The sequence below is a fragment of the Pundamilia nyererei genome, unplaced genomic scaffold (genome assembly GCF_000239375.1).
Source record: "Pundamilia nyererei isolate P.nyererei 1_Seehausen unplaced genomic scaffold, PunNye1.0 scaffold00085, whole genome shotgun sequence".
Lineage (NCBI taxonomy): Eukaryota > Metazoa > Chordata > Actinopteri > Cichliformes > Cichlidae > Pundamilia > Pundamilia nyererei.
Window position 1 is genome coordinate 2445084 of NW_005187486.1, and position 18622 is coordinate 2463705.

The following is an 18622-nucleotide window of genomic DNA, read 5'->3' on the forward strand; positions in this document are numbered from 1 at the left end:
ACACACACACACACACACACACACACACACACACACACACACACACACACACACACACACACACACACACACACACACGAACCAAACAACCAGAGAGTTATTACCTTCTTTTGTATTTGTTGGTTATTGTCAGACCCTCCATCTCAGAGCCTGGAGCATCAGGAGACATCTGCAGGTTGAGAAAGCTGTGGTTATCTCTGTATCACTTCAAGACATAAAGGACTTGCATGTAACAGCAGAATTATTCAACAAATACATCATCACTTTAAGTGGGCTACTAATATAGCATGGGGTAAATCTGGGAAACAGAAAAAGGATGAAATGAAGGAAGAAAAGTGAAGAAAATAGTTATGCCATGAAAAATGATCCAAGAAACTGACAACAAAGTAAAACTGCTCAAACCCAAAATACTTAAAAAGCATAAATATATAATAAATAGCAGTTTAAATTTTTTTGCACTTTCTCTGCACATTTTATTTGATGCACTTCTCAATATCTGAAAACTATCTCTGTCACAGCTCAGGAACGTTACTTCTTCAGATATTGTACAGTGTAACATATTCAAACCATCGCTTGTACTTACCCAGAGATTTGATTAAAAAAAACAAAACAACAAAATTCCAATAAATTATCACCCCAAAGCACCGGCAGCAAATTAGACCCAAATAAACTTCAAATAAGCTGAAAATGCATCAATGGAGCGAAACCAGGTGAAAACACAAGGAAAGGTGATGGGAAAAACTTATAAATAAATTAAATATGGAAGGCACTGGTATGGCGTCAGTGGAAGGGCAGTGGAAGTGGGAGGGGGTGATGCATTTTTGCAGTCCATTCACCTTCTCTTTACCCTGGGTAAATCTATCAGTCTCTCTTTCCCAGGATGTACTGTTATCAGTGCCAAACGGCGGGGCAAGAGGCTGCCTGCCTCCCTTCATCTGGCCATCGGGAGACGTTTCCTTGCTTCCGCTGTAAGCACAAAACCACGATGACATGCCATGTGAAATTACTGCTGGACACTTCTGACAGCCTGCCAACTGTTAGGATGCAGACTTCATGGCTTGCTAATGCCGAGGCCCGCGCTCAGGGTGACCAATGAGCGCAAATGGTCATCAGATTTCTCTTTTATTAAACAATCGCTATAACTGAAGCTTTTCAGTTAGTGACGCGTCCTCATCGCAGCTCGTCTCTCACCTCTTTGACTCATCTTCTCCAAACCAGTTGGATGGATTGTAGGTTTTCTTCGGCATGTCGTCATCGTCCACATCATGGCTCAACAGCCCTGCAGCAAAAAGAAACCCCCCCCCCACAATGAAACCAAAGCACTGGCAGCAGTAATGATGCATTGTGTCTCACCTTTAAGAGCACAATGTGGCATTTAACTCACAGCCTATTCAGCCAAGCAGCTAAACAATTACTCCAGTCCAAGCTGAGGCTGGAACTGTTTTTTTTAGGCAGCCTAATTGTGAATTCGTAATGTTTATCTTCTCTTCTGCTGTTTGCCACATTATTCTCCTGCATTGCTGTTACAGCAGTGATTTGACAGTCCTTAACCATCTACAACAAAGGGTGGATCGCGACCCTGAACTTTTCAGTTACAGCACAAGATGGAGAGAAGCTGTAGAGTGCCCAGGAGGCAGAGTGAGTGCCAAGTCACTAAAAGCTTTAATAAAGAGAGCAGATTATGTTAAGCAAGCAGTGCACTTGAACTTAACGCATCAAAATCTTTAATTGGAACTTTTTCCAATGGACTCTGGTATCTGGAATCAAACCTCTAATGCATGTATGTGCACAAAAACAAGCACTACAACTTCTACAGGGCTCTGATTATTCTATACCCTAGACATCACGCATACACTTTAAAATACATTTCCTTAAACTTAATTTAAAAGATACATGAGTAATATATGTGGATATAGCGAGTAAATTAAAAATATTTGTTTTTAATTAAAATCTGAATAACCACAATATCACATTTCTTATCAAATGAGCCCACACGTGCAGACTAGCATGAAATACTCATATGAAACTTTCTGTGCAGGAGCTCTGCTTCTCCCAAGAGAAATGAAGCCTGCAAAGTGTTTTCCTAAAACGCAGAAGCTTTTCTTTCTCTTCTTCTTTTCATGTTGTGGACTTTTAAGCCTGTTGTTTGAGGTTTGCATTTCAAAGCCATGTGTGTCACCCGTTAGGCATTTTTAGTCACAAAAATGGGGCGAGTAGTGTGGCTTCAAAGCCTCCACGCTGAGAGCAGCAACCGCAGAGGGCTCATCCAGGTAACTTCAGGGTATCCTGACCAGGTTATGTTTAAGCTTAGACATCATCAGGTTTGAAATTGCTGCCTATCAACTAACCACTTCTCTGGAAAACAGAATCATCATCCTTGGAAAAGCCCTCAGATCTGTGTTGTGTTGTCAGTAACAGAGTGTTAAGTTGTTTTAAGAACATCTGAAGCCTTTATTATTTTCCCTGAAGAGCAACAGTAATAAATACAGGCTCTTTATTATTGATTTTCCTCCCTGTTTGCTGCAATTCTTGATCAATTTTATTGTTCTACACGTGTGAATACAGAATCCTAAAACACAACACCTATTTTATTTACTTGCTGACCTTTTAACAAATTTGCACACAGACTACGACTGAACATTACCAGGACAGTCGCTCAAAGAAAATCTAACGATTAATTTAATATAATATGTAACTGTAATCCAGCTGATTCACCCGCTCTTTAAAGATAGAGCTGTGGTACTGAGAGGTCTGTAAACTCTTACAGTCAGCATTTTTGCCAGCTTTCCTCCTTCAAATAAGCTAAACTTTATTAATATAGCCCAGTAACGCTTCACTGAACTTAAAGCTCACATGCATTCATGCAGCAGCTTTAAAACCTCACACACACACACACACACACACACACACACACACACACACACACACACACACACACACACACACACACACACACACACGATGTGTCTGCAGCAGCTGTGCTGCTTTCAGTCTGGATCATGTGGTTAACCTCTTCATCTTTTTATCGCCACTGTAAAATCTGTGGCTCTGCTGCTGAGTACCCTATCCATGTTTTGTATGATAAATAAACCCTGGCTTCACTTATCAACCTTATAACCACCTTTATTGACTGCCTATATTAGGGTACGTGAAGCCAGGTGAATGAGTTTCCTCATCCAAATGCTGGTACAGACCGTAGAAGGAATCTCCTACGTTGTGCTAAACAAAACTCCTTTCTTGCACAGCTGTGAGCCATTTTAAGGCCTTCTGATTTTTGTGTTTTTATGTTTCATTTTCTTTTGTTGACATTAGGGCTGCCACGATTAGTCGACTAGTCACGATTACGTCGACTATTAAAATCGTTGACGACTAATTTAATAGTCGACCCGTCGTTTGAAGCTTTGTAAGATCACAAAGGACGCAGGAATGAGTAGTAGGATTTAAGAGTGTAATAACGGACTGGAACAGAAGATGGCAGCACTGCATGTACAAGGATGCCAGCTGCCCTTAAACCCCGAAGAAGAAGAAGCTGTGTCCCAGAATTCATAGCGCAGCCCTGCTCAATTTCCAGCAATGGCGGCAGCTAGTTAGTTTTAATATTACTCTTATTATTCTTTCTGGGTCACAAAATAAATGTTTAACATATTTTCAGGCGAGAATGTAGCTGTGTAAACCTCAAATATCTGCTCAGTTTATCAAGACACCACATATTTTCAAAAGCGCTCTGACGTTTTCGGAACGTCTGTTACCCACTAGCTCGATAGCTAGCCGGGGGCTAGGTCACTAGAGCCGTGAGAACACCGGACTCCCGGCAAATCGTTTACAAACCCACCGCAGTCTTTCGCTACTCAGGTTAAACATGATATATAAGTCACTTAGATAACTTAAAAATGTTATTGTTTGGCTTTTTTTTTGTATTTTATTTGTTCCTGAGTAAATCGGTTTGGCTGAGATTAAAGTTATAGTTTTTACACAGCTGAATAAACGTCAAGCAGACAGCTGATCATCAGAAGTGTGAGATGCTCGAGAATTTACTCCGGTGTCCTGTTATATTTTAGAAAGCAAGGAGTTTATTAAACTCCACCGAAACAATCTGCAAATGTCATTAAAATGTAATAAACTGTCATCTTGTCTTTTTAGTTAGCACCTTAAACACTTAAAGCTGTGAGCTAATGATAGTTATATAAGAGCAGATGCTGCTGGTGCAATAAGCTGTACGTTTTACGTCCAATGGATTTGATTAGTCGACTAATCGCAAAAATAATCGGTGACTAGTCGACTATCAAAATAATCGTTTGTGGCAGCCCTAGTTGACATTCAGATACTAAACTTTATTATAAAATTTTAATATTACTCAATATCCATCCAAGCATCCACTTTATATGGGTCCAGGTCACAGGGGCTGCAGTTTAAACAGAGATGCACAACCTCAACCCAGCCACCTGTAAAACTCGTCTTGAGAAACACTGAGGGGCTCCCAAGCCAACCAAGTGACCGAATCTCTCCAACATGTCCTGGGTCTGTTCCAAGGTCTCCTCTTGGTAGAACATGTCCTGTATACCTCACCTAGGAAGTGCCTAAAATGAGATGATCTCCAAACCACCTCAACTGGTTGTCTATATGGTTGCCTGTGTCAAAGTGACTGAGACAGACATGATCTGTCTAGGGTGTACCCCACCTCTTCAGCCTCCCCATGACCCTGAACTGCATAAGCATACTAGAGGCTGACCGAGAGACATATTTGATGATTTAAAAATGGAATAAATCAGACTCTTTCAGACACACACAACAGACTTCTCTAATATTTGCTATATATAGCTCTAGTACTTATACAAGTACTTTATATAGTTTAGTCTCCGCTCAAAATATGTTACTGTTTGGTAAATGGACAAAAATTATAGACTTCTTTTTAGTCTTCTACTCTGAGCCAGGAAAACTCTGAAACTCTTTATAAAATTAGAGCATAAAATCATTTTTTTTACACTGGCAATCTTCATATAGATGCATTTCAAGGCATCTATATGAACAGACAACAACTGTCTAATTTTACCTTTGTGTCCCCCCTGCTTCGCAAGCTTGACATAGTCCGAGTCCGTCTCAAATATCCCAACTCGCCGCCCACTGATCCTCTCCACTGGAGCGCTTTCAGTGGCGGTCTGGCACAGCCCAGGGATCTGGGAGGTCGGTCCCGTCACGCCGCTGTTCGCCGCCCCGGGCTTTATGCCTGCAATAAATGAAAATTACAACGCTGTGTCCTTGCTGATAAATATGTAATTAATTTTTTAGCCTTTAGTTTCAACATGTATTACAGGTTATAGAGTTTGGATCTTACCACCAGGCTTGGTCCTTCTATGGTTGGGTACAGCAGCACTCATTTTATCTGAAGACAAAAAGGCAGGTCTGATGAGAAACAGGCCCGTTTTATAATGTGCAAAGAGTTTCTTTAAAACAACCTGGCATTTCTCACACCTAATTTATTGCTTAGTTGACAGCATGTGTGTTGATTTTATAAAAAAAAAGAAAGCCAAAGAACACTGGAAACACCTGCTTATATTTCTAATTTTTCTAGGGTATTTGGAGCCTTCTGTAAAGCACAGCGGCGGTACTGTGCGCCACAGTAATGACACTGACGAGACCATTAAGAAAAAGCAGTATTTTGCGTTTATTTTCAGAAGCTACCACCAATAAAAGCTAATAATTGCACATTTCTCATTCTTTAAAAACTAAAGCCGTGTAAAATTAAGAGTTTTACTTCACAAATACTATCCTGCATGTGCATACGGTCACACAGCTTGGGCAAACACAGCTGAGGCATCTTTTTTTTCTAGTGTTTTCCACGCTATAATTTAACAAAGCCGTGCTAATGTGGTTAGCCGCCTCCCTACTTGCCGCAGCAGCTCTCCTGTGTTCAAATATTTTGCGCTACAGCGGTGTTCTTTAACAACACAACAGCAACGAAAACAAGACATATGTCATATGTGGTTTTTGATTTCTCGTAATTGTGAAGCAGGGTGTTGCTGTTAAATACCGTTAGCTTCTCGTTCCTCTTCTTCTAGAAGCAGGGCTGGACACAGACACTTCCTGCGGCACCTGCTGCCCACTTCCGGTGCACAAGGAGGAAGATCGTGTGTGTCTGACGGAGAAAAACTCTGTGATTTTCTCTGTGACACTCACAGTGGATTTAGAGATAATGGCACAGAGCAGGAGTGAGAATGGGACAGAGTGAGACCTCTTCTCGTGATTGTGCTCGGAGCATGAACTGCTAATCCTAACTGGGCTACGACTAATTTCGGTTTCAAACGAACGACTGTTAAAACAGGCTAGTTGGTTAATGAACTCAGTTTTATGTTCCAGTGTCCCTTATTGTTTATTATAAAACAATTTATGTATAGTACACAACAATATTTACTCACCTGTGACCAGGTAATCGTAATGAGGTTGGACTTGAGCTTTTTTTTTCTTAACCATACCATAATTTATTTATATAGCACTTTAAAGGTTTAATTGTATGTATGGGTGCTACCATGCTAATTACATTGTCCGTATTGACACTAGTTGTGTCTATAATACAGATGAAGACTGGTTGATCATTCAGACCTTCTGCTCGCTTGTCTGATTCTTGCATCTAACAGTCTGCACAGTTTTGTCTTGATGCATGCTCAATCATCCAGGTAAGTAAATCCCGACAGCTGACTGAGCCCACTTATTCAGTGGACTAGTTTCAGTTATTGTGCAAATGTACTGTTTATAAGGTTGGGGAAACCTGCAGTCAGCTGAGACTGAAGAAGTCACTTGGATGAGTGAGGAAACCTTTGTCCCACTGAAAACGCTACGTCCAGATGAACAGAATCAACCTTTTGGGAGTCTGCACAGTTCTTTCATTAAAAAAAACAAGAAAAAAACGAAATATTCATGTTACAGGATAATACAATCAGCTGTTTGGTTGCCATTATAAGCTTCTGGTTTTTATGTGTTGCTGTTATAATCGAAAGCATTTTTATTACATATCAGTGTGTTCTCATCCCTCTGTCTTGACTGCATATTTCCTTTGTTTAACAAGATATGAGGATATTGTTGCAGGATCCCTTTCCCCTCTTTCCTGATAGTTTAGGCTAAACCCAATATGATTAATTTCTGCACAAATTAATGAATGTTTTAATACTAAACATATAAAAGCGTAAAACGAATTTTTGTAAATTGGGTCTTTTTTTTGGCTAACTTTGTTGTGCAAACTTTGTGTCATAACTGTAAATGTATACTGTCCTTCTGGATTTTTGACTCAGCATAGCTAGTGGGCCAGCATGTCAAAGCCTTAATCCAGTTTAGCATCCTTTAAAGCTCTTTATTGTGCCTAACAGATTGAAATTAGATTACATAGCAATGATTTAATTAGGACAAACAACATTAGTAGTAACAATTACATCATAGTGATATCAGTTAAGAACAGCCTCACATGCTCTTACATGTGCTGTCACATAGTATACTTGGGTTACAGCATTCTTGACTTGAAAGTAAAACATGTTCTTGTTCCACGTATGGATGTTTTCTGAGCAAAATGCAGAAATCCTGATGGGGAATAAAGGCTGCAGGTCATTCACATAAGACGCAGTATCTTCAGTGCATGCATAAAAAAAACATGTTAATGTTTAAGACACTGATAAATGATTCAAATCATGCAAAGTTAGGTGAATGCTGCTGTGCATGCCGACAGGCAGCCAATCCGGCTCGGGTTGTCTTCTGGTGGATTTCGCTCAGATGTCCTTGCCGCAGTCGGGGCACAGGATGTCGTCTTTGCACGTCAGGAAACCCCGACCAACCAGAGACACGCAGCACCGTTTGCAGTTGAAGCAATCGTTGTGCCACTGGCGCTGCTCGAAAGAGATGTATTTGCTCCCCCCAAGACCTGAGATGGAGAGAAGAGTCAGTAAAGGGGAGTCTCATGATCTGGGTAATGAAATAACTCCGTAATTGATGGTGAGTGGATCCACGCAGGATGCTGAGGAGGGGTGGTTTATACTGTGATCGTCACCTAAAAGCAGTTAAGATTAAGTTGCTTTTAAGTATGCTCCCATGATCAAAACTTTGCAGTATTAGATTTGTCTTGCTTCTGGGTGTGATATTTAAAGTGCTGCTTTAAGTCGCACTTATGGTTGCCCGTTGGCCCAAAATAAAAAGTGATGAAAGCCACGGCCAAAACCATTTAAACTTGTTATTCAGTCTTTGAAGACAAGTAGACAATTATTTGTTTAGTAGAATTTTGACATTGCATGATAAACTCCCTGAATATTTTATTAGGTAATGCAAATGGCTAATCATACATTAAAAGACGAACCGGCTAAAGCTTAAATGTAGTTCGAAAGGGGAACCTGGGACCAGTAAGGTAATTTACTCAGTCCTGAGTTCATATGTTACAAAGAAACTACAAAAGAGTCCATCATTTCAAGCGTGCCCATCCATCCATCCATTCGCTTATCCTTTTCAGGGTCGCGGGGGGCGCTGGAGCCTATCCCAGCTGTCATAGGGCAAAAGGCGGGGTACACCCTGGACAGGTCGCCAGTCTGTCACAGGGCTAACACATAGGGACAGACAACCATTCACACTCACATTCACTCCTAGTGGCAATTTTCCAATTAACCTATCCCCACAAGCTGCATGTCTTTGGACGGTGGGAGGAAGCCGGAGTACCCGGAGAGAACCCACGCAAACACGGGGAGAACATGCAAACTCCACACAGAAAGACCCCGGCCTGATGGTGGAATTGAACTCAGGACCTTCTTGCTGTGTGGCAACAGTGCTAACCACCGTGCCACTGTGGCGTTCTGTGCAAGCGTTCCCTTGTATATTATTTTAAACTGATTTTATGTTTACCCAGAGTCACACTTATTTAAGGGAGAATTCAGTTTCTGGAGAACAAACCTGAACTTCAACAAAAATAGAGGGTATTTTTACAGTCTACTATTGTTCATTTATCAGCAAATACCTTCAATGCTCACACAAACAGCAGCTCCACTGGAATGTGGATGTCATGCTGCCAGATGAAGCTGCCAGTAGTTTAGTATAATTTAACAGGAAAAATTGTTAAAGTGTGGACTTAAAATCATAATTCCAGCATATTTCCAGTAATTCATTTTCCAATGAGCCTCGACTCAACATGTCAAGCTCGTTTGGACAAGAATCCCCTTTGTACAGTCGTCAAACTGATACCACAGCTAAATTAAGCACCTTAATAGTTTATCCTGAACACTGTGGGTCATAAAAATTAAACGCGTAAAGCAATAAAATGAAAAATTTAAAGGTGCAAAGTGTCGGTAACTCCCTGGTTATATGCTGGATGTGTAACATGAAGGGCAGTACTTCTGATATGAGTGTAGCATGACCTTTACCGCTGATTGGGGTGGTGCAGTAAGCACATTTCTTAGCAAACAGGTTGCAAAAGCAATCAAGGCAGTAGGCAAAATCATCTCGAGAGGTGAACCTCTGGCCGGCCAGCTGCTGCTTGCACCCGATGCAAACAAAGCACTCCTTATGCCAAGGCTGGTCGTGGTAGTTCACACCTCCAGTGGTGATGGGCTGAAAAAGAGCATTTTACAAATGTTTAAATGACCAGCAGGGGGATAACTGTGGTTGTGAAAAGACCCAGTCCCAGGCTTCAAAACATGCTTTCACAAACAACCAGGTTATGTAACCGTAGCTACATGTTTTATACCATTTGCGTCGGACATATATTGAATCTTAAGGTCTAAAAATACCTTTTCAAATGTTTTTAATACTGTGTCAGAGCAGAAACACACTTGATAATCCAGCTGTCAAGCATAAGCTAGAGCAAAAACTTTGAATAAGGTGAGAAATCGTTTAAAAGAACAAGACCAGGATTCCATGCCTTCGACTACAACTCTGTAACTCCCACTGAGTTAAATACTTTTCTCACTTGAGCTGCTAAACTTGTCACACAGGTACATCTTAAGCCCCCGAAGGCTCTTATCTATAGCTCATATAATGTCATGTTGCCTAGCAACTACCAAGAAATGGGTTTAAAAGACCTGTTTTTAACACTAAAACATCCATAAAGCTTGATAAATAACACTGTCATTTTTGATTTTACTATTTAAAAACCCCCAAACAAACAACGATTTATTTACACAACTTGAATAATGCATATTTTATGCCATCATTAGGTTGCCTGGCAACCTCCTAGCAATGGGCTAAAGTGACCAAATTTTAGTATGCACATAAATTTCATTCAGATTTTCTCACTGTGATTAAGTATGATTAAATATTAGTGTGCAAACAATACTGTACATAAAAGTATTTTGCAGAAAGATGCATGCTGAAAGTGGTATTACGCCCAAATAAAGGTGCAAACATCACCCAGTATTGCACCCAAAGCTAAGCACGTCTTAAACATTTAAGCCTTGCATAGTTTGCTTTGCTTTATCCTTGGAAGTGACACTAGAAATTGAGGTATTTTGTTTCCTGTACTTGCTGTACTTGTGGATGTGAATTATCAAGCTACCACCATGTCATGTGATGTTGACTGAGAGGAACTGATCATCTTGTTTTTTAGTATTGTTCCTGTCTGTTTTGGTAATGTTGTTTGTAAAATAAAAAATCCTGTTATTTCATTTACCGCTCTTTGCCTTTGTAAACCAGTCTAACTTCACATTCTTGTCATTTTTGTGCATTTGTTGCTGACTTAGTCACAGGGGAGGCAGATGACTGCTCTCTCAGCTTTTAGCACAAAAAGACGCCTCCGATCCCTGCCTGTGTGACCATCTGTTTCCTGCCCAGAACTGTTACGTACCATGGATGTGAATCTTTACCCGCCTTCATTGCATGTATTTTCATTATGGCAGCATTTACATTGATTTGGACCATTTATCAGGCCAAGTATACAGAGCCTGTGTAAGACCTTTCTTTTTACATGTCAGACCAGTTGAATCTGCAGCTTAACAAACACAGCGATGATTATTAGCCACAGCGTGTCACTTTACCTTCTTGCAGTGGACGCACTGCAGAGCAAACTGCTTCTCATAGCAGGGCAGACAGTAGTTGTTGGCATCCTTCTGGACAAAGCTCCTGGTGCCAATGGGCTGCTGGCAACGGTTGCAGGTGAAGCAACTCTCATGCCAACTGTTGCCCTTATGCTCCATCTTTTTAGAGCCTGGTGGGTGCACAAGACGGAGAAGGAGAGAGAGTGACTAACAAATGTCATTTATTAGTTTAATCCATCTGGTGCTGATGTATCGCTGTGTTGTCATTTGGGAAATCTCCAACTTGCTAAAGCGGCTGTGGCTGTAAAAACTCAGTGGCGAAGGTCATACTCTAGTCTACTCATAGCCCACACTGCAAACGCTACAACACTTTTGGAAGTGGGACACTGGACTATTTTATCCCTCCATGTTTATATCATTATTGTAGTGGAGATTGTGTCCTATTGATATCAACAATTTGACGAATAAATTGTATATTAGAATTTTGTTGGCTGCCATTTTGACAGCTGAAATTGTTGGTCAGACCTAGAATATGTGTGTGCTACAGTAACCTTAGAGTTTCCTAACCTGGCATGATGTTCTTCAGACACGCGTGGCACTTGGCAGAGTACTCGTTGCTGTAGCACTCGATGCACATGAGCGCTTCATTTTTGGTGGCAAAGGGCCGATCGACCAGAGACCGGCTGCACTTGTTGCAGAGGAAGCAGTCGCTGTGCCAGTGGCGATCCTTGTACGACAGATCCTGCAGAGACAAACACTCTCAGGTTCTGTAGTTCGTGGAAATTTTTAAACAATGGCAAAAACAAGAATCACTGTAAGAAAAATGTAGCAGTTAAAATGTGGGTATTTCACCTTGCTTGTGCAGCTGATGAGCTTCTGGCACACTTCACAAGTGTTGGAGAATAGTGTCTCATAGCACTTGATGCAGTAGGGCTTTTCCTCCTTCAGGATGTACTTATGGCCGTACAGGGACTCCTGACACTCTGTGCAATCATAACGCTCGCCCATTGCGACTCTTCTGAGTCCTATGCTCTGTAAGAGAGTGCTATAAACGTTGCATAACTGCAGCCACACACAGGAGCAATCGCTGGCTCAAATGTAATCACATTTTGTACAATTAGAGACTTTTCTACAAAAGAGTCACAGTACTATCTCAGGACCACGTGGCACATAAACATATTAATGATCATCATGCCTTTATGAGCACGTGTAACCTAACTGGAATTCCTGTGAAGTTAATAAAGCACTACACTCAGCAAATTAGCTAAAGGAATGTCACCAATAGCTCTGAAAATGGGGCTGAAATGAAGTATAAACTCAACTCTTCAATAGAGTCTAAAACTAATATTAAAAGTAGGTTAAAAACAGAAAACACATGATGGAAAATCAGTGAGAGTATTGATGGAGGAGGAGTAAAAGATAAAGAGCTATTGAAGAATGATTTACAGTTAAATTCTTGCTTTAAGAAGGGGTGGATTTAAAGAAAGTCCCTATTGAAAGTCTTATGCAACATCCAGAAATCAGCTTTTGGAAGAGATCCTGCTTGTTTATACGACTGGAGGATTTTCAGTCGTGCTGGTTTTGAAGAAACTGCATATTTAATTACACCCATAGGCTCAGATCTCTTCTTAATTACCATAAAGGTCAGTTAAAAAGATTATTATTGACTTGAATTTGAAAGAAAAGTTCTAAAGCTGCTTTGTGATCAGGAAGAAGGCTTTTGGATGGGACCTTGGGGTGTCTTTGTAGAAATTATTTAAGAAAACAACACTGTAAGAAATAACAGCTACATTTGCCTGCACAAACCTGTTATTTTACTGTCTGTATACTATCATTCTTGTGTTTCTAATTCCAAAAAATATTTTATTATGAAGTAAGAATGTAAAATAGCATGCTATTTGAAGGATTTGTACAGTATCGGTGTAAATACAACAGCTAGTCTATTGGCAATATTTATGAAGTTGTTTTCAGATGCTAGTTAAGTTAACTGATACTTTGAATAGTTAGGTTCAGCAGTTAATGTTTCCTTTTTAATTTGAAAGTTTTCACAGAACCTTATCATCAACATAACCCTTTTAATGTGCATTTTATTTCCAAATCTGTTATTTTTTGTCCTGTGCTCCAGCCTGTTTTAGTCAAGTAATAGTTTGACAAATAGGAAATATGCAGAATTTCTTCTCTACTGTCCTCTTCATCCAAAATCATGTGAACACCTCTAAAATTCCTCAGAAACCCAAAGCAGCCTCTGCTAAGTAAGTGGACTCTTGACATAGGCAATAATGTTGGGATGCTGTTTGGTGTCGACACCCATCTAAATCAACTATTTTCCCCAAATATATTTCAAAATCAGCACCCACCATATTCCTCTGTAGCCTTTGTGCCTTTTTTATTCTGGCTTCTCTCATTATATATATGTGCTTCTGTGACTTATACATCCTGTCTGCCATCTATACTTTTCCTCTACCATCTAAGCAAACAAAACAACCACTGTATACTTAATAGCCCCACATAAACAACCTCTAATCCTTTGTTAATCCTCAGTCCTTTCAGTGCTGAGTGAGCTGACATCAGTACTTTGCTATAAATCCCATTTCTGCCTTTGTTCCTCTTACTGTACTTTCATAACCATTCCTCAGTAAGTCTTTTTGTGCCCAATACATCTCTTTAATTGACTTTATTTAAATGTCATTATGTCATGGTGTACTGGCCAAATACCAGACAAACTTTTTAGAATTTACTGAAAAAAGTCTGTGTTCACTTTTCCCCCACTCCCCCTAAAAAGTTGCTCAACAATTAATCCGCTAAACCTCCAGAGAAAGTTGGATAATATTCAGCTAATCATGGGGAATTTACAAATACACCAACTATTACTATACAAAAAATGATGCAGATTTAATGAATGATTCAATTAGTTAGTAAAGCAACTCAACATAAAATCTTACCAGAAAGGCAGCTTGGTAGCAGTCGAGGACCCGAGGTGTCTACTGAGCGCTGTGGTCCATCTCCTTTATACAGCCCAGGCATGATGTGACCCACACTGGGGCGTGGAGGCGGAAGCAGTGGTCTGACCAGAGTGGGCAGGTTAAATTCAGACGGGTATAAAGTCGAACCAAAAAGCTGCAAATCCCAGAAAATCCTGCTGTGAAAAGCTCAAAACAAACTATCAAATAAAAAAGGATCTGTGATGAGCTTTAGTTTGACGTTTGCTCATTTATAAATAACACTTGTTTTTCCTACCCGTTATAAAACTTGTGAGTGTGACTCCAAATGTGAGATAATAAGATAATAACGTCTGTGCTGGTCTTTAGTGGTTTATCTGCAGGTTTCATGCACATTTTGCCCAGAGGATTTTCCATTTTAATGACCATCCATCCATCCATCTTCATCCGCTTTATCCGGGGCCGGGTCGCGGGGGCAGCAGCCTAAGCAGAGAGGCCCAGACCTCCCTCTCCCCAGCCACCTCCTCCAGCTTATCCGGGGGAACACCAAGGCGTTCCCAGGCCAACCGAGAGATATAATCTCTCCAGCGTGTCCTGGGTCTGCCCCGGGGCCTCCTCCCGGTGGGACATGTACAGAACACCAACCCAAGAAGGCGTCCAGGAGGCATCTTTGTCAGATGTCCGAACCACCTCAGCTGGCTCCTTTCGGAGGAGCAGCGGCTCTACTCTGAGCCCCTCCCGGATGGCCGAACTTCTCACCCTATCTCTAAGGGAGAGGCCAGCCACCCTTCGGAAGAAGCTCATTTCTGTCGCTTGTATCCGCGATCTCGTTCTTTCGGTCACTACCCACAGCTCGTGGCCATAATAATAATAATGGATTGGATTTATATAGCGCTTTTCAAGGCACCCAAAGCGCTTTACAATGCCACTATTCATTCACTCTCACATTCACACACTGGTGGAGGCAGCTACAGTTGTAGCCACAGCTGCCCTGGGGCAGACTGACAGAAGCGAGGCTGCCATATCGCACCATCGGCCCCTCTGGCCAACACCAGTAGGCAAGTAGGGTAAAGTGTCTTGCCCAAGGACACAACGACCAGGACAGATAGCCCAGGCATCGAACCGGCAACCTTCCGGTTACAGATGCGATTCCCAACCCCCTGAGCCACGGTCGCCCATAGGTGAGGGTAGGGACGTAGATCAACCGGTAAATTGAGCGCTTCGCTTTTACACTCAGCTCCCTCTTCACCACGACGGACCGGTGCAGCGTCCGCATCACTGCAGCCGCCGCACCAATCCATCTGTCGATCTCCGGCTCCCTTCTCCCATCACTCGCAAACAAGACCCCGAGGTACTTGAACTCCTCCACTTGGGGCAGGAACTCATCCCCGACCCGGAGTGGGCACTCCACCCTTTTCCGGCTGAGAACCATGGCCTCAGATTTGGAGGTGCTGATCCTCATTCCCGCTGCTTCACACTTCCCAAATTTTGATGTGTATCCGGATCACATTCTTTGAAATTGTGAAATAGAGCGTTGTACTTCTTAAAGAGCTGCCTTGTATCATTTCTTGATGTAATTAAATCTTGGATGAATTTCTGCCCATCTGTCTGTCATTGCATGACTTCCACAGTAAAAAGGTTGCGAGTGGAGTTTTACTTAATAAATAAAAATCAGATGTGACTGCTGTGAAGTTTCATTCACATTCTGAAGACTGTTTCTCATTGTGAGCCTGATTATATTTTAATTTAGACTTTCATGTCTCTTATCAGTGAAATACTAACATATTATTATTTTCAGTTTCCTTAGCTCTGAAGTTTAGAGTTTTGGATCATTTCCGTATACTTTTTTCTATGTATGTATGGACTGGATTTCTATTTGTATTATTAGTCTGTGTAGAGACTGACATAGGTATTTTTTATATTTTGTTAACTCTGACTTTGTCTGGTTTGGTTCTTGACCAAATAGCTAGAGGACCAAACAAATAGCAAATCCTGTTAGACAGTTTAACCCGCTGAACATCAGCTTTGAGTTTTGTTTAAAGTGCTACAGCTTCACTAGCATGTGTGCGGGCTCATAAGTTTGTTTCTGTAGACCTGGTTGTCAATAGGGTTAGTTGACTCAATTCATGCCAAGACGTGGGTTTAAATGGAGATAAAGAATACAACAAAAACATACCACACAGAGGAAGATTTTGCACAAACATGTCTGCTACTCTTTGTATAAAGTGGATTATTTCTAGCTCCAAAAGGCTGATTGTCGAGTCAAATCGATTCCTTTTCTGAACCTAAAAAGAAGCTGAGAATTGAGGGTCTTTTGAAGGTTTGAAGTATTTTTTTACGCTGTTTTCCAAATTTGTGACCAAAGTCTTATAAGATCATAACTAAACACCATAATACTTTACTGACAAGATAATAGTTTCTCTGTAGGTGGCTCCACATCTTCAGTTTAAAAGAGGCCAGTAATAATGCTTCAGATTCACTTGAATATTTGTGCAGTTGGATCGGATATTAACCAGTTTTTTCTGTAATCTTGTCAAAACATCCTTGATACATGTTACAGTAGCAGATACAAGAAAATAAGATAATTTCTTAGAGATCATTCAATCTGATAGAGACAGAAATAAAAAGCGAACAACAAAAGCATTTAACAACAGCAGTCTGTGACTGCATGCCTCTGCTAAGGCTGAAAACCCCCCTGACATTGTGTCAGGGGGGTCAAATAGATGCCAAATTCAGGGGGAGTCCCTGAATTTGGCATCTATTTGAGAAGACGTGTCATGAATTTCCCCCCATTTCACAATGTTAGAGAATGTATGCGAAATACGTGGAAGTCAACATCTGGATCGACTCCACAAGTTAACCACTAAATTAGACCAAATCGAAAATGTGATACACTCTTCATTCAAATCCATCCACACCTAACAAAACATACAAACTGAACCAATTAGATAACCTCCTTAGCAACAGTAACAAAAGACTCAAAAAACTCAGATATGAATGGCTGCACTGTCCTTAAAGCTCAGATTTGGCTCAAAATGCTGATCAGCAGTTACCGAACTGACTACTGAACAACAGGGTTCACATAAATGTACTAAAACTCTGACATTACTTACTGTGGATGGTTGTTAATTTGAAGTTCTGCTGTGGTCATAAGCCCTGTTGGATCAATATAAATGTTTTTAAATTTAGCTATTGAATTAGTCATGGACAATATCCAGCGAAGCAAAAATGCAGCACTTGATTTTTATAAACCACTGAAACCTCTCATATAAGCATCAAAGGGCTGTTTTTTATTGCTTAAATTGAGAAATAACATTTAAAAATAAGTTACTTAATTTATTAACCTAGATTTCAATGTATTATATTACAAAAAAATGTCTCTCAGACCATATCTTGTGTAACAGCAGGGTGGAAGATGTGCTAATTTAAAGCCAACTGAACATACTGAACATCATTTTACAATGTAAAACTAACAAGTTTTCATGAAACCAGAGCTAACAAAGTGCCTGTACTTTTCCAGAATAATTTCCATATGGTACAGATTTTATTTTCTATAATAGCTTTGCATGACTCACAATTCAAAGTAATCCTTGTTTATCTTATACTATAACCCTTAGCTCACATAGCTCATAAATAAGCCAAATTGGCTCCTCTAGCATAAAACATCCCTTCTTCTAAATTGGCTGCCCCTCGTTAACAAAGAGTATGACTGGCACGTAGGTGGGGCGCCTGTGCCTGAGATGACCGTACTAGGGATCTAACCGATATAAGCTTAATGCATGTAAAAGGAGAGAAATATATCTTAATATAAATATTAAATTGGTGTTGGCTGTTCGTTGTTAAATATTAGCACTGGGGCAAAGATGGTGAATTAAATGCATTTTGAAGAGATGGGAGTTCTTCAGGGCATCTTTTGAGTTTTATTTTTTTTTCTCAATAGCTTTTTATCCCTTATTTCCAAATAAGTATTTTTATTGGTGTACTTTACTAGCGTAACCTTTGATTGATTCATAGTTTAAAATATTGCTTATTCATGTTGCACCATTCTTTGACGCAGCTTTGTTTCTCAAACAAGCAATTTAGCTCCTCCCCTTTTAAGTCAACTTTCTTCTAGAAGTATTAGCAGCAGGCGGGTGGGGCTCCTGTGGCCAATATGAACATATTATGGATCTACCTGACATAATTCATTAAGAGTAAAGAACATTACCTGAACCTAAAAGTAAAGTTGGTACAAGTCAGCTCCGTCTGACTGAAGCAAGTGCCCTGTGTTGGTCCTCTTGGGTTTTGATTAGCTTCCTATTAGAATTTTAATTTTGTCTTTATTTTATTTCCTTTTGCAATGAGTTTCTTTCTTTCTTTTATATCTTATGTTTTTACTATTTTAGCTTTGGTGTTTTAATTTATTATTTGAGGTTTATTTTTCATATGAATAAACAGACAGGCATATGACAGTGAGTATCTTGGTCCTGGGTCAGTGACCCAGTGGTTTTCTGTTTTATATTATTTATCTTTGATTTCATGAGGTGTCTTTTGGTTTGGGTTCTGTATCTTATCTTTTCCTGCCGGTGTGTTCCTTCTATGTAAAGCCCGTATCTCTTAGTCTGTGTCTGTGCATAGAATCAGAATCAGAATCAGAATCAGAATACTTTATTAATCCCTGGGGGAAATTATTTTTTGTTACAGTGCTCCATT

The 18622-nt window shown here is 40.3% G+C and overlaps 2 protein-coding genes across 2 annotated transcripts in view; both read right to left on the reverse strand.

Annotated features, from left to right (window-relative positions):
• cunh7orf57 (chromosome unknown C7orf57 homolog) overlaps positions 1 to 6277 on the reverse strand; it is an 11784-nt gene extending 5507 nt beyond the window's left edge. The window contains exons 1-6 of the mRNA XM_005738669.2: positions 6029 to 6277; positions 5333 to 5380; positions 5051 to 5224; positions 1192 to 1279; positions 837 to 966; positions 105 to 169 (exon numbers count right to left, since the gene is read on the reverse strand). Of these exons, the coding sequence (XP_005738726.1) occupies positions 105 to 169; positions 837 to 966; positions 1192 to 1279; positions 5051 to 5224; positions 5333 to 5375 (500 nt within the window). The 5' untranslated portion in view covers positions 5376 to 5380; positions 6029 to 6277. The remainder of the gene's footprint in view (positions 1 to 104; positions 170 to 836; positions 967 to 1191; positions 1280 to 5050; positions 5225 to 5332; positions 5381 to 6028) is intronic.
• Positions 6278 to 7679: 1402 nt separating this feature from the next.
• On the reverse strand, positions 7680 to 14024 carry LOC102201346 (four and a half LIM domains protein 2-like). Its single transcript, XM_005738670.2, has 6 exons — positions 13934 to 14024; positions 11844 to 12023; positions 11559 to 11733; positions 10992 to 11161; positions 9384 to 9570; positions 7680 to 7903 (listed from the first exon to the last, which is right to left on the reverse strand). The coding sequence occupies exons 2-6, from the start codon at positions 11997 to 11999 to the stop codon at positions 7752 to 7754; spliced, it is 840 nt and encodes a 279-aa protein (XP_005738727.1). The 5' UTR covers positions 12000 to 12023; positions 13934 to 14024; the 3' UTR covers positions 7680 to 7751.
• Positions 14025 to 18622: the final 4598 nt, after the last annotated feature.

Bases quoted from the DNA above. Each gene is read 5' to 3' on its own strand.
- LOC102201346 (XM_005738670.2), bottom strand. From the start codon at position 11,999: ATGGGCGAGCGTTATGATTGCACAGAGTGTCAGGAGTCCCTGTACGGC. The intron at 11,162-11,558 runs GTTAGGAAACTC...TGCACCCACCAG, and splicing joins TCTGAAGAACATCATGCCAG to GCTCTAAAAAGATGGAGCAT. The intron at 7,904-9,383 runs GTAAAGGTCATG...TCTCCATCTCAG, and splicing joins CTGCACCACCCCAATCAGCG to GTCTTGGGGGGAGCAAATAC.